Source organism: Aedes aegypti, chromosome 3 (genome assembly GCF_002204515.2).
Source record: "Aedes aegypti strain LVP_AGWG chromosome 3, AaegL5.0 Primary Assembly, whole genome shotgun sequence".
NCBI lineage: Eukaryota > Metazoa > Arthropoda > Insecta > Diptera > Culicidae > Aedes > Aedes aegypti.
In genome coordinates, this window is record NC_035109.1 from 25,281,476 (window position 1) to 25,305,691 (window position 24,216).

Sequence of the window (24,216 nt, forward strand, 5' to 3'; positions counted from 1 at the left end):
ATCGAGATACGAAATATCGAGTAAGGGAAAGTTGACTGTAGATACTTTGGGGTATTATTATCAAAGGATAATCTTGAACAAAGGATAACCATTGCCTCCAGAATAGCGTTACTTTGAATTTTGAACTACTTTAGTGTAAATTATAGTTTGAGCTACAATATAGTCTTTCCACGCAGGTAAGAAAGAACGACAGGCATTAACAAATAACCTATCGAGATAAGGTAATATCTAGATAAAGAGATATCCAGACAACCAGAATGTACGAATAACCAAATCACCTTTTGCGTTATGCGATGCTTATATGTGCAAAATTTCACGTATAAGATGTCGCGAAAAGGCCTTATACGTACAAAAGTGGAGGCGATATACGTGCATGTTTTATATGATGAAACATAACATGCAATGCGAGTGTGTAGATTTTCTTGCGAATTAGTATGTACTCTTATGCGACTTAATTTGTGATAACAAAATTTATTTGACAGCTGCTACGGATTGATCCGACTTACTTTGTACAAGTATACGGGAAGAAATTGAATGTACATATTGACTCAGAAAATAGCGTTTTATGCGAGGAAACTCATCGATCAAACGATTTGATCCACCATTTGGTGCGGGAGTGATGCAGTTTGTACAAACAAACGACTTTGTTCGTATACTGCTATGCGACTTCTGGTTGTCTGGGTATTGATATGAAGAGAGGAAAGTTTTATGCAGATTAAAGGGACCGAGTAAACAATCGAAATCGGAAAAATATTGACCTGTTTACTGTATATGACGTATCGGAAGGCTGGCAAACGTACATTTTTACACGTGTCGTATACTGCCCATAACTGCATAACAGTCACATTCGACATTTTTGACAAATTGGAGTTAATACCGGGGAGAGTCATCAAATGATAAATACTTTTGATCAACTTACTGAAATCTGTGAGATTGTTCTAGAAAATTCGAAAAAAATACCAAGTTTTTTTTTCACAATGGTAATTATAACCGCATAACAGTCACATTGAGATTATGAATGAGCCTCGTAATGTAATAGCAATGACATTTCTATCAGAATTATGCGATAAGAGTTGTACAAAATATCAGCCTCAAATAAGCACTTTTGAGTTCCTGGTAATTTTTATAAATTTTAGTTTCCTCTCATACTGCCATAAAATGCATACTTGGTACTCCATTTACTCAATGCCTACTTTTGTCGAATGTTACAAATATCCAGTTATGGGCAGTATAGTTTTCGAGAGAAAAACTTTTTAGCACTAGAAGGTGAATATCAATCGATCCTTCTGATAATTTGATTTTTTTTAAATAGGCATCATCTGAGATGTTCTATATTTTTTCCAGAATGTCCTAAATTGTCTTGTATAAACTCTATCAGATGATAGTTCATTCCACTCATAATACACTTCGTAAAATTTTCATCACAGTATCCCATCCAGTCACTTACCTGAGCGGTAAAATCGGCGGCACCCTTAGGTGGGCTGGCCTTGGAATCGCCGGCGACGTAACCGCGGCGCAACTCCTTGACCGAGACGTTCTTGACGTTGAAGCCAACGTTGTCGCCGGGCAGGGCCTCCTGCAGCGCCTCGTGATGCATCTCGACCGACTTAACCTCAGTGGTGATGTTGACCGGGGCGAATACAACCACCATACCTGTTTCGGAATGATCAAATGATGAGGAACATGGTCGTAGTAGAAGCTGTGATGATCTTACCTGGCTTCAGGATGCCGGTTTCGACACGACCGACCGGTACCGTTCCGATACCGCCGATTTTGTATACGTCCTGCAGGGGCAGACGCAGAGCCTTGTCGGTAGGGCGCGACGGGGGCAGAATGTTATCGAGTGCCTCGATCAGGCACTTGCCTTCAGCTTTGCCTTCCTTGCGCTCGATGGCCCATCCCTTGAACCACGGCATCTTGTCGGATGGTTCGAGCATGTTATCACCGTGCCAGCCGGAGATCGGAACGAACGCAACCGAGGCCGGGTTGTAACCGATCTTCTTAATGTAGGACGAGACTTCCTTCTTGATTTCCTCGAAGCGAGCCTCGTGGTACGGAGGTTCGGTGGAGTCCATCTTGTTGACGCCAACGATCAGCTGCTTGACACCCAGGGTGAAGGCCAGCAGGGCGTGCTCGCGGGTTTGGCCGTTCTTGGAGATACCGGCCTCGAACTCACCAGTACCGGCGGCAACGATCAGCACGGCACAATCAGCCTGCGATGTTCCGGTGATCATGTTCTTGATGAAATCACGATGTCCAGGGGCATCGATGATGGTGACGTAGTACTTGGCGGTTTCGAACTTCCACAAGGCGATATCGATGGTGATACCACGCTCACGTTCGGCCTTCAGCTTGTCCAAGACCCAGGCGTACTTGAACGAGCCCTTGCCCATCTCCTGGGCTTCCTTCTCGAACTTCTCGATGGTACGCTTGTCGATACCACCGCACTTGTAGATCAGATGACCGGTCGTCGTGGACTTGCCGGAATCGACGTGTCCAATGACGACGATGTTAATATGAATCTTCTCCTTACCCATGCTGCTGCTGCTGCTTTATTCAACGGAAACGACACTAACTGGAGATCTGGTCCGGCCCTGCGCGTTTGTTCACACAGTTACTCGTAGGATTTACCGAAAATCTGCAACGAAACCAAATAAACGAAAAAATTAGTACTTCGCACTACGCATATATCACCGGTCAAACGATCGCGACCTTTTCTTCTTCTTCGCATTTTATGTGCTTGAACTTGGCAGTGATCTGCTTGGAGTGTACCATCAATATCCAGAAAATGTACGACATGAGAACAACGTGAAAGATCTTCATGTTGACCAGAGTGATACAAAACACGACCGTACGTAGTAAGGTATAGGATATGTCATGTGAAAGATCCCGTTGGATCGGGGGGACACTAGAGTCTTCACTGTCTCAGCCGAAATCTGCCATCGAACTGATCGGCGGTCAGGAATTCGGCTGGCAATAAGCCGTCTCGTGGACTAAAGGTGAGCGTTCTTCCAAAAGCGCGAAAGATTCGGCCACTGATAAGTGTACGATGATGGTTTACTCCGCCGTCCGACTGACTGACTTCTCTTCTGTTGCCACATGTTATTAGTGAAGTTATTTTTTTCGGTGAGTATTTTGTTGCTGGTGATATGTCTATATAGTCCATGATAGAAAGGCGATCGCAAACATAGAAGCGCGTGTCCCAAAAGGGCGCGCTATCTGTAGATGTAAACGGTATTTTTGGATTCGATTACAAAATATTACATCGGTCAGCCCGGTGGTGGACGTACGCACCGATGTTGATGTTTTTGTTTGCGGGTTTATCACCGTAAAGTATTTACGGGAAAAGCTGATAAACAGCGCGCGGTACACCCAAATCGTAAATTCCGAGCATTTCAGTTTTTAGGGTCGGAAAATGTAGACACACAATTACATATACACTTCAGTTTCAATTGGAACATTAAATATTGGGAACTTTATCATTCAAATACCTATTGTAAAATGAATTTAAATAAATTCAAGTAACCGGACATCTAAGCACTTGAAATATTCGAAATTATTATTTTCAATGAAATTTGGCAAGCGTTTAAAATATTATGTACGTTGCTATTTCAACTAATGTGTCATGTTCCTTGTACAGTATAAAAGATTGCAGTATGTGTATCCAAAATATTTAAATTCAATCAAAAATCAAAACATATCTTGCTTCGAATTACGGACATTTTTGTTTCAACAGCCAGACATTTTATTTTTTCGATATTTTTTATTTTTTTTCGATATTTTCTCATTAAAAACTGTTTTATATGAATTCTAAATCAAATCTTAGAATACAATCTTTTAAAACTCATTTTGTTCAGTGAAAGAACAGAATAAAGATTGAAAAATCATGACTATTTGACTCGCATCGGCAGCGGATCATGTGGACGAGGAGATGAATATGTACCGTTTCGATTCATATTACGGACACTTAAGGCCTCTTCGAAGTGTTAGCCATCTAAAAGCATATAAATTAAATCAATCTTTATGATATCTCAGCGTTATTATGCTATCAGGACACCTACCTCTCGAATGGTAGGTGAAGATTTGAATTCCACAACTCCAATAAATTTAAATAAATAGAAATGTGAGTCCTCTTCATGATCCTTATTCCGGACACCACCTCACTTTTGCTTCTTATTCCGGACGCTTTGATTCGAATTCCGGACAGCTCGTGAAAAGCAAACTTGGAAAAGTTGAATTGTTAAATAAACACTACCCCCAGACAACCAGATTGTACGTATAACGGAATCACTTTTTGCGTTATGCGATGCTTATATGTGGAAAGTTTCACGTATAAGATGGTGCGAAAAGGCCTTATACGTACAAAAGTGGAGGCGATATACGTGCATTTTCATATGATGAAAAATAGCATGCAATACGAGTGTAACGATTTTATTGCGAACTAATCTGTACTCTTATGCGACTTAATTTATGATAACAAAGTTCATTTGACAGCTGCTACGGATTGATCCGACTATCTTTGGACGAGTATACGGGGCGAAACAAAATGTACATAAGGACTCATAAAATAACGTTTTTTACGAAGAAATCCATTATTCAAACGATTTCATCCACCATGTAGTGCGGGTGTGATGCAATTTGTATAAATAAACGACTTTGTTCGTGAACTGTTATGCGACTTCTGGTTGTCTGGGCCAGCCGTTAGAAAAACGTCAAAACTAGTTGCGCATTGTAAATTTTCATGGATTGCTATGTAAAAATCTCTTTAAAACAAGTCTCCAAATTGTGAGCTTTTCAACGGCAAATTTTGAAACATTTCAATTGAAACCTTTATCATACAAAGTTGAGTGTCCGGAATTTGAAGCTGTCCGGAATTTGAATCAGAACGGTATGTGATTCGCTGCTACTACACAGCTAAAAATATGTTGTAAATTTCAGTTTATTTTTATGCACAAATATGTGCATAGGCATAGACCGAAGTCGTAGGTATGATTCCGTGGGGTTGTTGTACTAGGTAAACATAACTGCATAAAAGTACTCCTAGTAAGCGCATGTGACGAGCCTCATGAGATGTATTTTGTACGTATCCGCATCTCGTGTCTCACATAACTGAGAGCTGCGATATGAAATATCGCATGGCACACTAGCTCATTTAGCTATACATGAGAAACACGACACTCTGCTGAAAAGTGGGGAAAGGAGTACAAAACTTACTCACACCTTCTATATGGATGACCTGAAGCGAAATCAGTTGTTTCAGCTGGTTACGACATTCAGTAAAGACATCCGAATGGAGTTCAGTAAATATTGACAAATGCCGGTCAATTCATCTACGTCGGGGTCAAGTTATGGATGCCACCTGTTTCCGCGTCAACGAGCAGGAGGAGATTCGGAATATGGTTGGAGGCGAAACGTATAAATACCTCGGATTCCTGCAACTTAGAGGTATTCGCCACACGATGATCAAGAAGAATCTGTAGGAAAAGTTCTAGTCTCGTGTCAACTGTACTTTGAAGAGCTTTCTGTCTGCCGGCAACAAGGTGAAGGCGATCAACACCTTTGCTGTGCCCCTGTTGAAGAATAGTTTCGGAGTGGTAAAGTGGACTGACTTGAAGGCGATCGAACGAGCAGTACGAGTGGCGTTCACAAAGCATCGACTGCGCCACCCAAAATCGTCCATTGACAGAGTCACCCTACCATTCTAGTTTACGACAAAAGGATGAAACGAGTTACACTCATCGACATCGCTGTACCGCTAGATCACAATGTTCAATCAACGTTCTCTAACAAGATAACAAAGTACTACGACTTTGCGGAGAAGTTGTAGCAGATGTGGTACCTAGAGGACGTCCGCATAGTTCCGGAACTGTCCCGAAATTTCTCCTAAGGTGCACGAGCTGGAATTGAAGAAGGACCTACACAACATCCAACAGAAGTATGGACCGATGAAAGAGTTCACAAATTTGACGTTTTAGCGGTGCTGAACTCACTGTTTTCCATGGTCACATAAATAACACGGCACCGCTAAAACGTCAAATAGTGAACTTGTGCATGGGCTGCAAAACGGTGAGTCGACAACTAGGAAGGAGCGTTCAACACAGCTCTGGTCCTCACAAGTTCCTACCTCACGCTTCCACGGGTCAAACGATGACAAAGACCGCCAGCTAAGGATTGCGTACTTAGCTGGTAGTGCAGCCTGGGCACTGTTGTCCTTCTGACATCAGCTAGATTGGGGAGGTACGTCTCGAGCGTCTGTTCACCAGGAGGTGCGGCTCAAACAGCGTCTGTTCTGGTATCCAGCGGCTGAGTAAGAAATGCTGAATCGCGCACAGCTAAATCCAAGGTGGTAGCCCCATCAGCGCGATCGTCCTAGTGTTATTTGGGACGTTAAACAGAGTTGGCACGATGGCGCTCCGGCGAGACAGGAATGTTGGCGTAGGCCCAATAAGCCACCCGTAAAAAACCTTATTGCGAATAACATAGGGGATAATACGACCCGGAACAATCGGCAAAGACCCACGCGACGAAATAAGGATTACGATTGGAAACTTGGAACATGGAACTGCAAGTCAATTGGTTTCGCAGGTTGCGACAGGATAATCTATGACGAACTACATCCCCGTAACTTCGATATCGTAGCGCTGCAGGAACTTTGTTGGACTGGACAGAAGGTGTGGAAAAGCGGGCATCGAGCGGCTACCTTCTACCAAAGCTGTGGCACCACAAATGAGCTAGGAACTGGCTTCATAGTGTTGGGCAAGATGCGACAACGCGTTATCGGGTGGCAGCCGATCAACGCAAGGATGTGCAAGATGAGGATAAAAGGCCGTTTCTTCAACTACAGCATCATCAACGTACACTGCCCACATGAAGGGAGACCCGACGACGAGAAGGAGACGTTTTACGCGCAGCTGGAGCAGATTTATGACGGATGCTCTCCGCGTGACGTGAAACTTGTTGTTGGCGACATGAACGCACAGGTAGGACGAGAGGAGATGTACAGACCGGTGATCGGGCGGAACAGTCTGCATGCCGTATCTAACGACAACGGCCAACGAAGCATCAACTTTGCAGCCTCTCGTGGTATGGTAGTCCGTAGCACCTTCTTCCCCCGCAAAGATATCCATAAGACCACCTGGAGATCACCCGATAACCTAACCGAGAACCAAATCGACCACGTTCTAATCGACGGAAAATTCTTCTCTGACATTACCAATGTTCGCACATACCGCAGTGCGAATATAGATTCGGATCACTATCTAGTTGCTGTATGTATGCGCTCAAAACTTTCGACGGTGAACAACTCGCGTCGAAGCCAAACGCCGCGGCTTAACATCGAGCGGCTACGGGACTCAGAAGTAACCCAAGAATACGCGCAGCAGTTGGAAGTGGCCCTACCAACGGAAGAGCAGCTTGGCGCCGCCACTCTTGAAGATGACTGGAGGCACATAAGATCCGCCATAGGTAGTACCGCAACAGCAGCTCTAGGTCCAGCGGCCCCGAATCAGAGAAACGACTGGTACGACGGCGAATGCGAGCAGTTGAAGAATGAGAAGAATGCAGCATGGGCGAGAATGCTGCAACACCGCACGAGGGCGAACGAGGCACGGTATAAACAGGCGCGGAACAGACAAAACTCGATCTTTCGAAGAAAAAAGCGCCATCAAGAAGAACGAGATCGCGAAGCGATGGAAGAGCTGTTCCGCGCTAAAGACACACGGAAGTTCTACGAGAAGCTTAACCGTTCGCGCAAAGGCTTTGTGCCACAAGCCGACATGTGCAGAGACTGTGACGGAAATCTTCTCACGAACGAACGTGAGGTGGTCGAAAGGTGGCGGCAGCACTACGACGAGCACCTTAATGGTGCACTATGGGCGGTTTCCATACAGACTGGCGGACAAAAATATTTTTTCCATCTCATGTCGTATTTGTGAGTTTTATGATACAAATTTGATGTTTTATTTTCAAAAACAAGTTTTCGAAACTAACTTTTGAATAGGGCCTATAGCGAAATATTAAACTTTGTTACTTATAATGCATATATGCCATTTATGCGACTAACGTTGTGCAAACCATTATAAATATTAAAACTTACATAGAAATAATGATATGAATGATTTAACGAAATTCAGTTATTTGCTGAATTAGTTTTTAGCTGTTTTCAATAGAAAATGTTTAAAAATATTGGAAAAATTCAAAAAGCCTTATATTAAAAAAGTGCAAACTTGTGCAGCTAAATTCTTCACGATCCTTTAGTTTACATCTCAAAGTATCCTCTGAACTGAATTTAAGGCTGGGACAACTTGGGACAAAAAAGTACTCGATGTGTTAACTATAAGCTTATTCGATTTTTGAACCGCTTTTTAAAAAAACATCATTGAAGCCACTATTTTGAAGCTTTTTTTATTTTTTTTATTGTTTCTAGGAAGTTTTTTTTTGTAAGCTTTCAAATGGTGTAAAAACATTTCACGTAAGTGTTATAGAAAAAAAGTTATATTCATTTGAGTAAACCATAGTTTTTGTTAATAAAAACAAGTTTTTCTCCATAGGCTCAACTTTGACACCTCATATCTGTGTGTGCAATGCAAATCATGCCCTAATATTTTGGGGATTTCTTAGCAGACATGTTTACAATGAGATGGCGAACAAGAATTGAAATTTGGGGCACATCATTTTTTTGATTATTGGCCACCTGATAAGCCATAGTGTGGTGATGTGGCCAGTAGCGGAGGTGGCACGAAAATAATTTTGGGAGCACGCGCGGACGACGAAAGACTTCCGCCTCCAGATCTCCAAGAGGTAAAAACGGAGATTAGACGGTTGAAAAACAACAAAGCCGCTGGAGTGGACCAACTTCCGAGCGAGTTGCTAAAATACGGTGGTGATGCACTGGCAAGAGCGCTGCACTGGGTTATTTCCAAGATTTGGGAGGAGGAAGTATTGCCGGAGGAGTGGATGGAAGGTGTCGTGTGTCCCATCTACAAAAAGGGCGACAAGTTGGATTGCGCCAATTATCGTGCGATCACAATTTTGAGCGCCGCCTACAAGGTACTCTCCCAAATTCTATGCCGCCGTCTATTACCAATTGCTAGAGAATTCGTTGGACAATATCAGGCAGGATTTATGGGCGAACGAGCAACAACGGACCAGATATTCGCCATCCGCCAGGTGTTGCAGAAATGCCGCGAATAAAATGTACCCACACATCATTTATTCATCGATTTTAAATCGGCCTATGACGCAATCGATCGAGAACAGCTATGGCAGATTATGCACGAATACGGTTTCCCGGACAAACTGATAAGATTGATCAAGGCGACGATGGAGCGAGTGATGTGCGTAGTCCGAGTATCAGAGACACTCTCGAGTCCCTTCGAATCTCGCAGAGGGTTACGGCAAGGTGATGGCCTTTCGTGTTTACTGTTCAACATTGCTTTAGAGGGTGTGATAAGAAGAGCGGGGATAGACTTTGAGACGATGGCGGAGACGTACATCCGACTAAGGGCTGAAGCTAGGCGAATCGGACTGAACATCAATGTGTCAAAGACGAAGTACATGATAGCGAGGGGCTCAAGAGAAGACACGGCACGCCCCCCACCTCGAGTTCATATTGACGGTAATGAAATCGAGGTTGTCGACCGCCGACAACGACACCAGCAGAGAAATCCAGAGACGCATCGTTGCTGGAAATCGTGCCTACTTCGGACTCCGTAGAACGCTCCGATCGAGCAAAGTTCGCCATCGCACGAAGTTGACCATCTACAAGACGCTGATTAGACCGGTACTCCTCTATGGGCACGAAACATGGACCCTACGTGCAGAGGATCAACGCGCCCTTGGTGTTTTCGAACGCAAGGTGTTGCGGACCATCTACGGCGGAGTGCAGATGGAAGACGGAACGTGGAGAAGGCGGATGAACCATGAATTGCACCAGCTGCTGGGAGAACCAACCATTGTCCACCTCGCAAAAATTGGGAGGCTGCGGTGGGCCGGACATGTCACCAGAATGTCGGATACCAACCCGGTGAAAATGGTTCTCGAAAACAATCTGACCGGCACAAGACGACGTGGTGCGCAGCGAGCAAGATGGGTCGATCAAGTTGAGGACGATCTGCGGACCCTTCGCAGAATGCGTGGCTGGCGACGGGCAGCCATGGACCGAGTCGAATGGAGACGTCTACTACGTACAACAGAGGCCACCCAGGCCTTAGCCTGACTGGTAAGTAAGTAAGCATAGGTCCATAGTGAAGTATAGTGAGACGGTTCCTGAATCACCACAACTGAGAAGCTCATCCAGCATTACTAGGATAAGAAAAACTGATAAATGAGATCCACAGAGCCTAATCCCCTTTGGCATACAGATTGGTGAAATTTTCCAGCATTTTTGCTGAGAATTGTAAAAACTTTATAATAATAATATCTTACGTTTAGCTAACCCACCGTGGAGCATACATACTGCTCATGTTCACAAGGCCGACGCCATTGACAATAGGGTCCTAAAGCGCTGTCCCAATTTCAGCGCCAAAAGCTTAAGTGGCCGATCGATTACGTTTTCAGCTTAAACGGATGTTTGGTTCTCCAGATCCGTGCTCTTGAAAATTTGAAGTTTGGCTTCGATTCATCTTCACCTTAAGGGCGGGCTCTTCGACCCCATCTATTGGGAGTGTTCTGCCAATCGAGGGCTTAATTTTACAGTTAAGCTAAGTATGCTGTACCGCTCAAGAAAAGTAAAAATTTCTTCGCATGAAATGACCAAGAAATTTTCTGCAGCGAGCTCCATTTGAATGACATTTACGTTCAACTGCGTACCGCGATCGAAGAAAAGTGCTTTTCTTGACCATTTCTGAAAAGAAATAACCCACACATCGACATAGGCGTTTACTTTTCTGTTGAAGTGCATACTTCCCATTATTCGTGTAAATAGCGGTATCTTTTTCTAAGGAAGCTCTATGCAAAATGGTAAACAATGTTAATTGTATGAAAACGACTACTTCATTATTTCTTAATAGCAGTGGAGTAGAACGGCATGCACTAAACAAAAGACATAAATTCATTCCGAACAAAAACACATGGTTCTCTAACTCGATATAAAGATGCAGAAGATCGAATAAGGAAGAATTGACTGTATAACTACAAAGTACGGAGAAAGGGATGGGCCTGAGATTTAATCCATGATGTTCTGCATATAAAGCAAAAGCGATAGCTATTTGACCACCACGGGGTCCTGTCTCACGCCAAATACATGTGTGGCATTTCCTACAAAGCATCTATAGCAGCACATTTTATGCAGCTTTAATTATAGTTGCTTGATTTCAATAGAATCTGGTATCATTTGTACCAAAAGTAATGCTCGTGATCTCCACAGATTAGCATCAAAGATTTTACTAGAAACTCATAGAAAATTGTGCAAGAAATCCTGCCAAGATTTTTAAGAATTTCTAAAGAAGTACTACAAATTCACCGAAGACTAATAAGGAACTGCTGAGAAACTCACAAGAAGCTTGCACATGTAGAATCTAGTGGAATTCAATGGTATAGTACTAAATTCGGTTTTCATTTATTTATTTGGAAGAAGACTTTTATGTTTAAACTTTCTTTGCACTACTCATCCGAAATGATTCGTTTGTAAAAACAAGTAGCATTCAAGCATATCTATTACGTAGCTTTACATTACAAAGTCTGAGACAAACAACCGCCAAAAGTCAAGGATTCTATGTTGTGATCATTCATCCCGTTATTATTGTAGACTTTTTCTTTTTCTTGGCATTACGCCCTCACTGGGACAGAGCCTGCTTCGCAGCAATTTAGTAAGTAACTATTAGCACTTGAGCTTTCTTTGCCAAAGTTGCCATTTTCGCATTCGTACATCGTGTGGCAGGTACGATGATACTCTATGCCCAGGAAAGTCAAGGAAATTTCGATAACGAAAAGGTCCTGGACCGACCGGGAATCGAACTCAGACTCCTTCAGCATTGCTTTGCTTTGTAGCCGCGTAGTCTAATCACTCGGCTAAGGAAGGCCCCATATTGTTGTAGACATTGATCACTATTCATTGCATAGCTTTACCTCGAATCTTGAGGTAATGGGGCGATAGGGCAGAAGTACCGTCGCGATAAGCCTCATTCGCCAAAACAAAATCAGACTTGGTCATGGCTTCACTGCACCAACAAGCAACAAACACCAACCAGCGTTGAGTTATGGTCCATCAATCCATCCCGCAAAGCCAATTCGCGAATTTGTTAAGAAGCGGGACTGGAATTACGCTGTATACCATCAATTAGGGCATCCAACCAAAGGATTTGCCGGTCGTATCAAACGAGGGTGCTAATTGGAAGAAGTCTGGAGGTGATAAGTATAGCTGTTTGTACGCAGAAGAAGGTTTGCGCGAAGCGCGCCTCTCTCCGATGTGATCACATGCGAGACACGCGTTTGGCGTCAAATTATTATACCTTGCTAATGCATAACGCTAATAAGAAGTCAACTGAGGTCCTTCCTTAGCCGAGTGATTAGAGTCCACGGCTACAAAGCAAAGCCATGCTGAAGGTGTTTGGGTTCGATTCACGGTCAGTCCAGGATCTTTTCGTAATGGAAATTTCCTTGACTTCCCTGGGCATAGATTATCATCGTACCTGCCACACGATAGACGAATGCGCAAATGGCAACTCTGGCAAAGAAAACTGTCAGTTAATAACTGTGGAAGTGTTCATTGAAAACTAAGCTGAGAAGCAGGCTGTATCCCAGTGAGACGTAATGCCAAGAATAAGAAGAACAAGTCAGCTGAACATATCTGCTTTATTGGTGTTTTCTTATGCCTGACTAGTATGCTGATTCTTATTGTCTTTTACTGAAAAGGCGTTAGGGTATAGCAAAGGACTGTACCCAAGAAATTCAAAGTTAGGTGATCACGATTAAAGTTTTTAGTTCCATTCATAATCCCAAGCAGCTATACACAATCAACTACCTTTTCATCGGTATTTCTCGAATTCGATCGAATGCGTGGTCCGTTCAATCTAACAAACTACGATCTCTATTTAAGTCGATACCTTGATGATACTTTATGCCCTGAGAAGTCAATGAATTTTCCATTACCAAAAGATCCTGAACAGACCGGGAATCGAACCCAGACACCATTAGCATACCTTGTTTTGTTGCCGCGGTCGTTTCCACTAGGCTAAGGATGGTCCCATTATGCTATGGCTTGAAATCTATACTTCGGAACAAAGTTTTACACATCTCAAGATAATTCAAGTCCTGGATTTTTATGTGCTGAGCATCCTCAGTAATCGCACCAAAGAACAGGCCCCCAAATACGATAGCAGTACATTCAAATTATACCGAACAATAATCTACATTTGTTTACCATTTGGGCGCGCATGCTTCGAGTAAAACGGCCGTTATTAGCCAAATTATCAAAGGTGAACATGAAGTCGTCTAGAACAGCACTGGAAGCCTAGCAATCAGTCTCTCCATTCAAGTACAAGTAAGTGACGTAACCGCCATAGATCCCCTGGACTGCTCCCGCCTTATCAACACAAAAAGACCCTCTGGTTCAAGCTCCGTATAGTAACTAGAAGCTTCCTAAAGAAATTCGCTTCGTACCACACCGATTCTGCATTCCGTTCTGTGCGCACGCCATGGAAGAAAAAGAAAGTCCCCCCATCATGCTTCGTGAACTCTGTCTACGGATCGCATGTCGTTATTTTCCTCCCCAGCATCCTACCAGACGCGCCAGACAAGACACCTCAACACATACTCTCGTTCCCTACACGGTGGTTTGAGAATACCCTTTAATGGGTAAAAAAATACCCATTTCCGCTAGAAGTGCCTCTCCCCATTTAATGAGTAAACCCTGTTTACTCATTAATGGGTAAACGCAGTCTATGTCAAAGGATGGGTAAATTTTTACCCATTTTGTAAATCGCGCTCGCGCCATAAAAAGGGTAAAAATTTACCCATTTTGTGAATGATAAACATATATAATTATAACCTCAATATGAATCTTATTAACATTATAATGAAATTAACAAACTAAAAATGTCAAAATGTTTTTATTCAAGGAATTCATTGTTTTTTAAACATAGTCAAAATAATGATACGTTAGATAGATTGCTGCTGGAATAATCTCTCCTTTTTTCTGGTCACTGGTCATAGAAGATGTCTGCGGCAGAAACAACGAGACTACCTGGAAGTATCGATTTTTTGTAAGCAATCAGGCAATCAGTTTATCTGAATAATAGCATGTGCGTTCAAAACTTACCGCTTCTCTAATTCCTTCAACGTGAATACATGGTGTACACAAAGGTTATACCAATGGATATATTAATAATTATTTAAAAATCAGAAATTGCATGCAGCTGCGGCCAACGACTATGAAATGAATCCCAACAATTTTTTCACCCATAAATGGGTTTAAAAACACTCATTTTTAAAGTGCCTTTCCTTTCTAAAATGGGTATTTATTTACCCGTTTAACATATCTGAATTCACCCATTTTGTGACAGATATCCGTTCTATTTCAAAACGAGTAATTTTTTACCCATTAAAGGGTATTCGCAAACCACCGTGTATCAGTCACTCAGTCGCAATTTCGATAATATTTTTTGCCTGTTTTCTACCATCCATCCGAACGCATGTCTAAATTTAACTTGCCGGCAGCGAAAAACAACCATTTAGAAGAGCATTAGTCAGTTGGAGCGACAGTTGCATCCCCGTGTCCGTGTGAGACTTTGTAGGTAGATCCGTACGTTTGGCGAACTGTACTTAGATGCTTTCTTCTCCTTTGATTTCTTCTTCTTGGCATTACGTCCCCACTGGGACAGAGCCTGTTTCTATGATAAAAGTTCCAAGAGCACTTCCTCAGTTATTAACTCAAAGCTTCCATTGTCAAAGTTTCTAATGCTATTTTCGCATTCGTATATTGTGTGACAGGTACCATGATACTCTATGCTCAAAGAAGTCAAAAAAAATTGCCATTATGAAAAGATCATGGACCGACCGGGAATCGATCGAACAATGACATTTTCAGCATGGCTTTGCTTTGTGGTCGTAGACGTTACCACTAGGCTAAGGAAGACCCCCGTTAGAGAGCACTTGAATGCTCTGCAAAGTAATAAACCATGACCTTTTTTCATGCTCGTTCAACAGATTTGTCTGAATATCATATGTGTCGCCATATGATTTGGTCACATTATGTCATTCAGAAAGGGAAAACTTTGGAAATATGGTACAACCAAACTGGAAAACATCAAGCACACAAAAGGATGGGAAAATCGATAATCCAGGGGCTATCGTTACCACAAACATCCATTTTCTTCTTGTTGGTACAAACTAGGAAGTGGTCTCCGGTAATAGGACATGACTGTTGCGGAAGTATATCTCTTTCCTTAGCGAAAGGACAGCATGCAAATAACTTTTCATTGCCACCGGTAGAATTTTAGCTTCCGTACTGATGCACCGACCCGGTCAATAGTCAGGTAGCTGGCTGCAGTTTGCTGTTGAATCGAAAGGAATGAGTACGCATGCGTTCCGAGTTGGGATCTGTCCAGGTGAAGGATGTAGTCATGTTCTTCTTGGCTTGATAAACGTACCGTCAAACGGGGTATCTTGCAACAGCGGTGTAACTTGCAACACATCGACACATACACAAATTGATGAATTTTGCAACGTTATTGTTTACTTTTATGTTTGGACATCTGAGCTGTCAAACTTCAGTGTATGTCAACGTAGTGTAGTGCAAATTTCGCAGCTCTGTTTCATTTAGTTGTTTAGCTGGAGGCCAAATAAGTAGATCCTGTTTTTCCGACAAATAACAAGGTATGATATCGTGCTTCGTTGTTCTCAGAAGTTAAATGCATAAAGTTCAACAATACCACGAATAGATAGGACACACAGTAGTGAACAAACAAGCATACTAAAAAATTTCCGAAGATCTCAACAAAGTTCAAAATTATGTAAAAATTGCTTCTGGTTCACTCTGTGGGGTAACATGCAACAGCGTTGATTTTTTGTTTTGTTTTTGTTTTCTTTACAGCTGTGAGAAAAACATGCCCCGAAACAGCAAAAAAGCACCCGGGAGCCGTGCCTATGCGAACTTTTCGGGGAGCAATTTGCAAATGGCAATGACTGAAGTTAAAAAGAAAGGAATTAGCATCCGTGAGGCAGCAAATAAGTACAGTCTGTGTCATTCCACGATCAGCCGGAACATGAAAAAAGATAAACCTTATCAGGAACGGTCCTACGGCAGACCTACGGCTCTCACAGCAGGGGAAGAGAAGAGGCTCGTTGATGGCCTCCTATTGGCTGCCGAGTGGGGGATGCCTTTTGATCGAACCGAAGTGCGGACCGTAGTAAAACGCTTTCTTGACAAGCAAGGTCGAAAAGAAACACGATTCAAGGACAATCTTCCCGGTATCGACTGGTGCATCTCGTTTTTGAATCGGCATAAGGAGCCGAAGACTCGTTGTTGTGAGAATATTAAGAGGTCAAGAGCAGCTGTGTCGAAAGAGCAAATCGGGAACTATTTTGATAACTTGGAAGTGACGTTGAAAGATGTTTCCCCGGATGCTATCATCAATTACGATGAAACGAATTTGACCGATGATCCAGGTCGTTCTCAAGTCATCGTGCGTCGTGGAGCCAAACATGCAGAACGAATTATGGACTCTACCAAAACCAGTACGTCAGCAATGTTTGCCGGGACAGCATCGGGTAAGGTACTTCCTCCATTCGTGGTGTATAAAAGCAAGTTTATCTACGACACGTGGACTGAGTACGGGCCTGGTGGAACTGTCTATGACTGTTCCAACAGCGGATGGTTTGATAACTATCTGTTCGAGCAATGGTTTTTTAAAATTGCTCTGAAACATTTCAAGGATGTCGACTCAAAAGTTGGGGAAACTGTCCCCAAGTTGCTCATCGGAGATAATTTGGCCAGTCACCTCTCAATTTCAGTGATCGAAGCTTGTCGAGATCACAACATCCGGTTTGTGTTCCTGCCTCCTAACAGCACACACATTTGCCAGCCTCTAGATGTTGCATATTTTCGGCCGCTTAAGATCAAATGGAAGGAAGTGTTGGCTGAATACAAGACCAAACATAAGGGAACGGTTCCGAAATTCGTATTCCCAGGACTCCTTAAAAAAGCCCTCGATAGAATGGACAAGGCCAGCGACAATTTGCGGGCAGGATTCAGAGCATCAGGTATTTATCCGTTGAATCGTTTTCAAGTCCTTAAGAAGCTGCCATCGACTGAGAGCGAGGCAGGTAAGAACGCAGACGAGTCGTGGTCAGCTGCTTTCGTCGATGTTCTAAAAGAAGCTCGATTTGGAAATGAGTCAGTCACCCAAAAACGCAAGAAAAGGATCCAAGTTGAACCTGGTCAGACCGTTAAGGTTGAGGATATTCCTTCATCAACGAACAAGCAGTCCAGCAACGAAGATAAGAGACCATCTACTGGCAATGCAAGCAAGGAGGATCCTTTGTTGATTCCAAAAAAGGAAAATGAACATCCACGGGCTGGAAATAAACGTAAGAAGGCGGGAAATGGAAAATCTAACAAGGATCGTGTGAAGACAGATAACGCAGCAGGAAATAAGAAACTGGTGACAGCAGCCCCAAAACGCCCAACCAAGAAACCGAGAATCTGAATGGTTCAGCCTTGACACGTACTATAATTGGAAATATTCTTATCCCTTTTATTTGAATAAAATGAATTCGTTTGTTTTTGTTTATTTTATTATTATTCATTGACTGATATGCTGATCCCTGGGAGTTTTTGCTAAAAGATTTCTATATTAGTATGGTACATTACTTCTTTGAAATAGATTCCCTCTCCTCTTTGTGTAATAGAACTGTGTCATATTCTTGGCATTTTGATTCACTTTGGAAGGGGGTTTTCCAAAAGCTACTGAGCTCATATCTGGCTACAATTTGCATCGTATTGAAGTGGTTCTTATTACAAAGTTTCAATAGCGAAAAACCGTCCATGCCAAAGTGAATCGTGGAGGTGCCCAAGTAGTTATTTACCATACTTTGTGCGTGGCAGGACTGAGCTTACTATAAGTTACGATAGAGGCTGTCCATTAATTACGTAAAGGATTATGGGGGAGGGGAGGTTGAGATTCCTTACATGCCTCACAAATTATTTCTAATTTTCAGACAAATTATCTTCTATGGGGGGAGGTGGGGTTGAACAACCATCAAAATGGCCTTACGTAATTAAAGGACGGCCCCTTATATATGTATTATACCGTATTTATGGTAATTATTCATTTTCTAATCGTATTGAAAACAACTTTCAATAGAAATAATAAAGAACTGCAATCGAAAAGCATTTTCTCGTATTGTTGCATGTTACCCCATATGTGGGGTAACTTGCAGAACGCATGTTTTTGAATTTTTCTGAGTAAACAAAGTACGATATATGGAAAAACAGTGTCCCACAGTTTTAAACTAGCCGTAATTAGTGTACAACACATTTTTACTTTTCATTGAAAGCTGAAATACTTTGAGAAATATTCAATTGAAATCAAAAAGTGTTGCAAGTTACCCCGTTTGACGGTAATGAAATGTGCTAAGTTATTGGCCGAGTTTTGTAGTCAATATACAATATCAAAACTTTTCAGACTTTGAACCATGAACTGACAGCTAAGTAGGATGCAGCTTATATTTCGAACATTATCAAAACCTATCAATAATGTGAGAAGAGAAACCTCCAAGTTGAATGTTTTTTGAATGTTGATGTCTCGAGGCCCGCTCGTTAACGTAACCTTCTTCGTTTTTGCAAACATAAAATCTTTGTCAGTTTGTCTGTGTTTCTCCATATTGGTAAATCGAATAACTCTAATGGTGGAAGCTCCATCGAAGTTAATACGCCAATCGCGTATTATCCTCGATTTTACTATAGTAAAATCGAGGATAATACGCGATTGGCGTATTAACTTCGATGGAGCTTACCACCATAAGTGGTTATCAAGAAAATTACTTTAATTTATTATAATGAAAAATATCTCAAAACTGGTTAATATTCTTAGGTTCTTCAAATCTCTAGCAGTTAATTTGATTCAAAAATGTAGCTACTGTAAGCTAAAATGCTTCAAACTTCCAGATTTCCTAAATTTGCTTTGCAGTAATTAATATCAGTTTATTGGTTAAAATTTATTGAAGCAGCTTTTAAGAATTTTAGTAGGCCTTGAAAATCTGTAGAAAGTCCGCAAACCTCAGAATTTTCTGAAAAAAATATCTTTTTTTTTAGTTTTGACTTGTTTGAAAATATTGAAAAAAAAAATTCTTGATTCATAAATGAAAATACAAGAAATCTATGAAAATCATAAAAATACCGATATTTGACTTGAATGCATGAATGTTTCATGCATAGTTTTGAAAATTAATATTTTTAATCCCATGGAAAGTCGTTAAATTGAATCCTCATATTTTGCGGCCCACATGGTATTTTGAAAGCATTGAGGTGGCCCGCCAAATCAGCAAGGCTGACAACCACTGGTCTATGGGAATTTGAAAAAAAAAGTCTAGGGGAAAAGCACTAATATTCGACCTACAAGAATTCTGTGCCAATTTTCGGATTTTCATACAAAGTAGGCCAAAATCGTAAGGATGGGTCGAAAATTGGTGCTCTTGCCCTATAAGCCTATCTATTTTTGAAAGCATACTGATTGATTCTAATATTTCAAATTCAACATTAATCAAACGTTTTTTGTGGTTCCGGGTCAGGCCGAATGATGTTTGGCCGAACGCCATTTGGCCGAAAGGATCATTTGGCCGAACGCCGTTTGGTCGAAATTGAAAACAATAGTGAACTACAGTAAGCATGCATTTGTAATGAATTTCATAGAGCAGATTATTGTAAAAGAAGGGTAAATCATAATTGATATACAGCTCTTTAGTATTAATTCAAGAAAAAGTCAGTGCTGAAAGAAGAACATCCTAAATGTAAACAATTATTAACTTCTCTGTTAGCGGAAATAGTTGCCAGAAGAGGTTTTCGCATTGCGTTTGTAGTCAGCTTTTGACAGTAACTAAAAAGGTTTACGACCTGAGAGAAAGGAGACAGCTGGCTTAGATTGCGAGCTCACAAAAGTCAAGGGAACCTATCATCAACTGTCACTGGAAAACCGCACATTCGAAGGGCAGATCGTGAAAACCGTCAAAATTCGGCCAAACTAAAACTGGCTGTGATTCTCTTCTCACATTATTGATAGGTTTTGATGATGTTCGAAATATAAAATTGTTGAATATTTAAATATTGTCGATTGGACTCAAATTGATGTTGATTTTTTTTTAATTTTATGATCATTTTGATAACAAATCGGATGTGAAAATGGTTTTGACCTAGTTTGTGTTCTCCGAACCATTGTGCACAACCCAAACATGAGAAGAAGGAATCCAAGAAGCCAAGAAAACAAGCCAGTTGTCAGTAAGCTGTCTCCTCTCTCTCTCAGTTTACGACTTATGCGTTCTTTTGTAGCATCGGTTTGCTTCGATCCTTTGAATCGTACCAATTAAATTAATTTATAGTTCTAGCAACCACAAGTTTTGGCTTTTTTTACAACGGATAAACAGTGAGCCTATTTGAGGTAACTGTTCACAAAGTCGTTCGATTTACTGATATACGCAAGCAACGGTGCAGAGTTAGTCTTGGAGGAGAATGGCATCTCACACAAGTTATGTTTTTAATAAATCTTTATGAGCGTATTATAAGCCATTATTTCAATAAACTATGAAAAATATTCAAATTTGAAAGAACAGCCGATGATCAAAAGAAGGAAAAATCTCTTATAAAAATTTAGACAAATGTAATGCAAATATTTATTAAATCAGTATAACAACAAAGAACTGCCGATGATTTGAAGAAAGTAAAATTCCCAATTAAAATATAAACTTAATAATTGCCAATAGTTATGGAACCAGTACAAATCAAAAGAATAGCCTATGTTGAAAAAAGGAAAAATTTCTGATGAAAATCACTCTAAACTCTAGCACATTGTCGGTAATCCACAAACGAACCAACCATCAGCTTAGAGTCTTGACGCGAGTTCACAGCTCAGTCCTGTATTAACGGATCGTTTTAATTATTCGCTCGGAGAACTAATATAGCGACAAACATGACGTTCGGCCACATCATAAAAATAAACAAATTAATTAGCTAATCAGTTTTTGGTCCACACTTATGAATTGTACTCAATAGCGATGAAGCAATTTATTTATTTATTTTTTGTTCGTAATTCGGCCAAATGACCCAAACGGCATTCGGTCTAATGGCATTTTTTGTTTATATTTATATTCGATTTTGAACAAAATCGAATGAATTACGGAAGATAGGGTAACGGTCGTATTTTGGACCCCCTGAGGAAGTGATTTCAGTTTTTTGTCCTGATTAATTAACTGCACAGTATAACCAAATCACAGAACATGCCCAAATGTAGCGAAAAACTTCCTCTACGTGAAAAAAATGCCCATACGGTCATGTAGGATCCAAAAACCGATTGAATAAAAATAATTGAATTGTGAAGACTGTTTTTCATTATTTTGGACACACAAATACATTTTGGACCCTCAAAGTATATATTTTGGACACCCGGCATTTTTTTATCGTTTGGCGAAAAAGTCCACGACACTGGTTGTATAATATGCTAATCAATCGATTGACAATGGAAAACCGAAGAAATTCTACGCTTTTAGTTCAAAAATTTGATAATAGTTTTTGTTTACATTTGAAAAATTTCTGACAGCTTCAATTTCTGTGTGTAACGTGTTGTAACGGTTGCATGGATGAATCGATTAAATTAAATTAATTTCAGATAAAATAAGCACATTTTCTATGAAATGCGAATTGAGTTGGTCTTTCGATTTTAACTGGGAAATATGCAGGAAAATAGCCCTGGGGGTCCAAAATATTTAGGGGTCCAAAAAATATTGGTTAACCTATATAGGTCGTTGCAATCTATAGGCGTTCAGCGTTACATGAAAAATTCTGACTGATTACAAAAAAGGTCACAAATTGTAAAAATGCTTTGCGCTAAGAGATTTGGGATCGAATTTAGCTTCTACGACACGTAGGTTATCAATAATAAGTAACGAAGTCTTCAAAACTTGAGCATTAGCAGGAGCATAGATGATCGTACAATCGAAATTGGATTAGCTGCAGCATTGAGGAAGGGAAAGAATGTTAGTTAGACAACCATTCCACAGTTGCCATTGGAAGGGTTTTGGGTGGTGATGCGATTTATGATATAATCACGGATAAGGTGCCGTCCACAAATTACGTAACGCTTGAAGGGAGAGAGGGGATCGCGTCAAGCTTTACGAGTTAAACATTTTAAATTTATTTATTTTTTTTATTTATTTAAATTTTCAAACAAAAAGCTTTACAAAGGGGGATTGAGGGGGTCAAAAATTCATAAATGGATGCCTAATCAATTTTTAATATTCGAATGTAATGCTTCAAATGCTTTCGATTCCAACAAAAATAGCTCTGACATAAAGTGTCATACTAATAATCTTTACTTTCGCATTCGTTTTGCTCAACTTATTAACAGAAATGATCATATTTCATTCAGTATGTGGTGGGTTCCGCAATACCAAAGATACCCCGTTTTACGATAGTCCAAAAGAATCTCGTTTCATCCATAACTTTATTGACGGTCATACATATTCTAATATATACTAATCCGACTTCTATTCAGCAAGACCAAGCTGAGGGTCGTGGATACGAATCTCTCCGGGCAGGGATGTTTTCGGGTTGGAAAGTTCCTCGACTTCCCAGGCCATAGAGTATCTTCGAATATACTAATGCAAACTTAGGCAATTGGTTGGTTATTAACTGTAGAAGGGCTCACAAGAACACCAGTTGAAGTCGTAATGTCAGATGGACATAGAAAGATTTTGAAATGGTAAACACATGGAAAATTTTACAGTATACTGTAATTTTATAACCGAACTTTCAACAGCTGAATAGTATGACAAAACATTGAGGCTTCATTGTATCTTAGTTTTAAAGAATAATATGTTGATATTTGTGTTGTAATCTCTAAATGTTAATGTCTTTTGATCACTGCTAATATGGGTTTATTCGGGTCCAATCAATGGGATTTTTTTCCTAAAAGTTGATCTGTTGAAAGTTTGGCAAAGATTTCTGCGTAAGCCACACTTTAGTTTTAAGGAATCCAGATTTCATTTTCTAGTATGAGGCTTTACTCTCAACCCGCAAATACCCAGAACTGTGTATTAACATAGTATAGCATAGACTGGCTGTATATGGCAATAGTTGCTACTCCGTGATTGATCAGAACTGGTAAGAATCTAGGAGTCACCTTTGATCGGTAATGTGATCCATGGATAAGGAGGGAAAATACGACTCTTGCTTAAAACCGTTCCGGGCCATTTGGTCAAACGCCATTTGACTGAAGGGACATTTGGTCGAATGCCATTTGGCCGAAATTGCAAACCAATAGTGAACTACAGCTAGCATGCATTTGTAATGAATTTCAAAGAACTTGTTTGGCTTATTCTGAAAGAAGGAATTATACAGCGTAACAAAACAGACATTTTTGCGTGTCCCAAGGATCAAATTATGTGTCTCTAGAAGATTTGGGGTTGCTGAATCTGATGCCGTATTGTGAAATTGTATAAAGCACTAGTTTTATTGATGTTTACATGGAATTTAATGTACACGGGAAAAAAATCTGTGGTAAAAATTACTATTTTAGCTGACTACGCCCATTCCTGAAACTACCATGGAATTTCAGACCAATTTACCATGTTTACGGTACATCCCACCACATTACTGGTACATTTGACAGAAATAATTTACAACAATCTGATTTCGACTACAGACATGGTAAAATCAAGCGCATTTCTAGTCTGCTGAAAATTGCCGGTGCGAGCGATTAAGTTAACCCCTTAAAATGGTAGTTTTTACCGCACAATTTTTTTGCGTGCATGATTTATCAAACTATTTAATGATTTAATCCACCAAACACGCAAAATAGAACTAACATTTTCATTTAAGATATGATTTGATTTAAATTGCGCGATTTAATTTAGATTAAATCGACTTTTTTAACATGCTTGTAGTCTCTATACAAAATTCTCTGTTTGTCTTATATGGAAAAATGCAATTTTTTTCTAAACCATCAAAACATAATTTTTGAGCATCGAAAATATTAAATATATTTATAATTAAAATATATTGTTTATAAT

At 40.6% G+C, this 24,216-nt stretch overlaps 2 protein-coding genes across 5 annotated transcripts in view; one reads left to right on the forward strand and one right to left on the reverse strand.

Moving 5' to 3' along the window:
• The window catches only part of LOC23687721 (elongation factor 1-alpha), a 53,371-nt gene that overhangs the window by 12,557 nt on the left and 16,598 nt on the right, over nt 1-24,216 (reverse strand). For 3 of the 4 annotated variants that reach the window (XM_011495023.2, XM_021853582.1, XM_021853583.1), the window contains exons 2-3: nt 1,715-2,638; nt 1,448-1,653 (exon numbers count right to left, since the gene is read on the reverse strand). In XM_011495023.2, coding sequence (XP_011493325.1) covers nt 1,448-1,653; nt 1,715-2,537 — 1,029 coding nt within the window. In that variant the 5' untranslated portion in view covers nt 2,538-2,638. Of the gene's footprint in view, nt 1-1,447; nt 1,654-1,714; nt 2,639-13,360; nt 13,566-24,216 lie in introns of those variants that run through there. The other variant, XM_021853584.1, reaches the window with a different exon arrangement.
• LOC110679877 (jerky protein homolog-like) lies at nt 16,119-17,645 on the forward strand. The gene has a single exon (XM_021855922.1). The coding sequence runs from the start codon at nt 16,119-16,121 to the stop codon at nt 17,643-17,645; it is 1,527 nt and encodes a 508-aa protein (XP_021711614.1).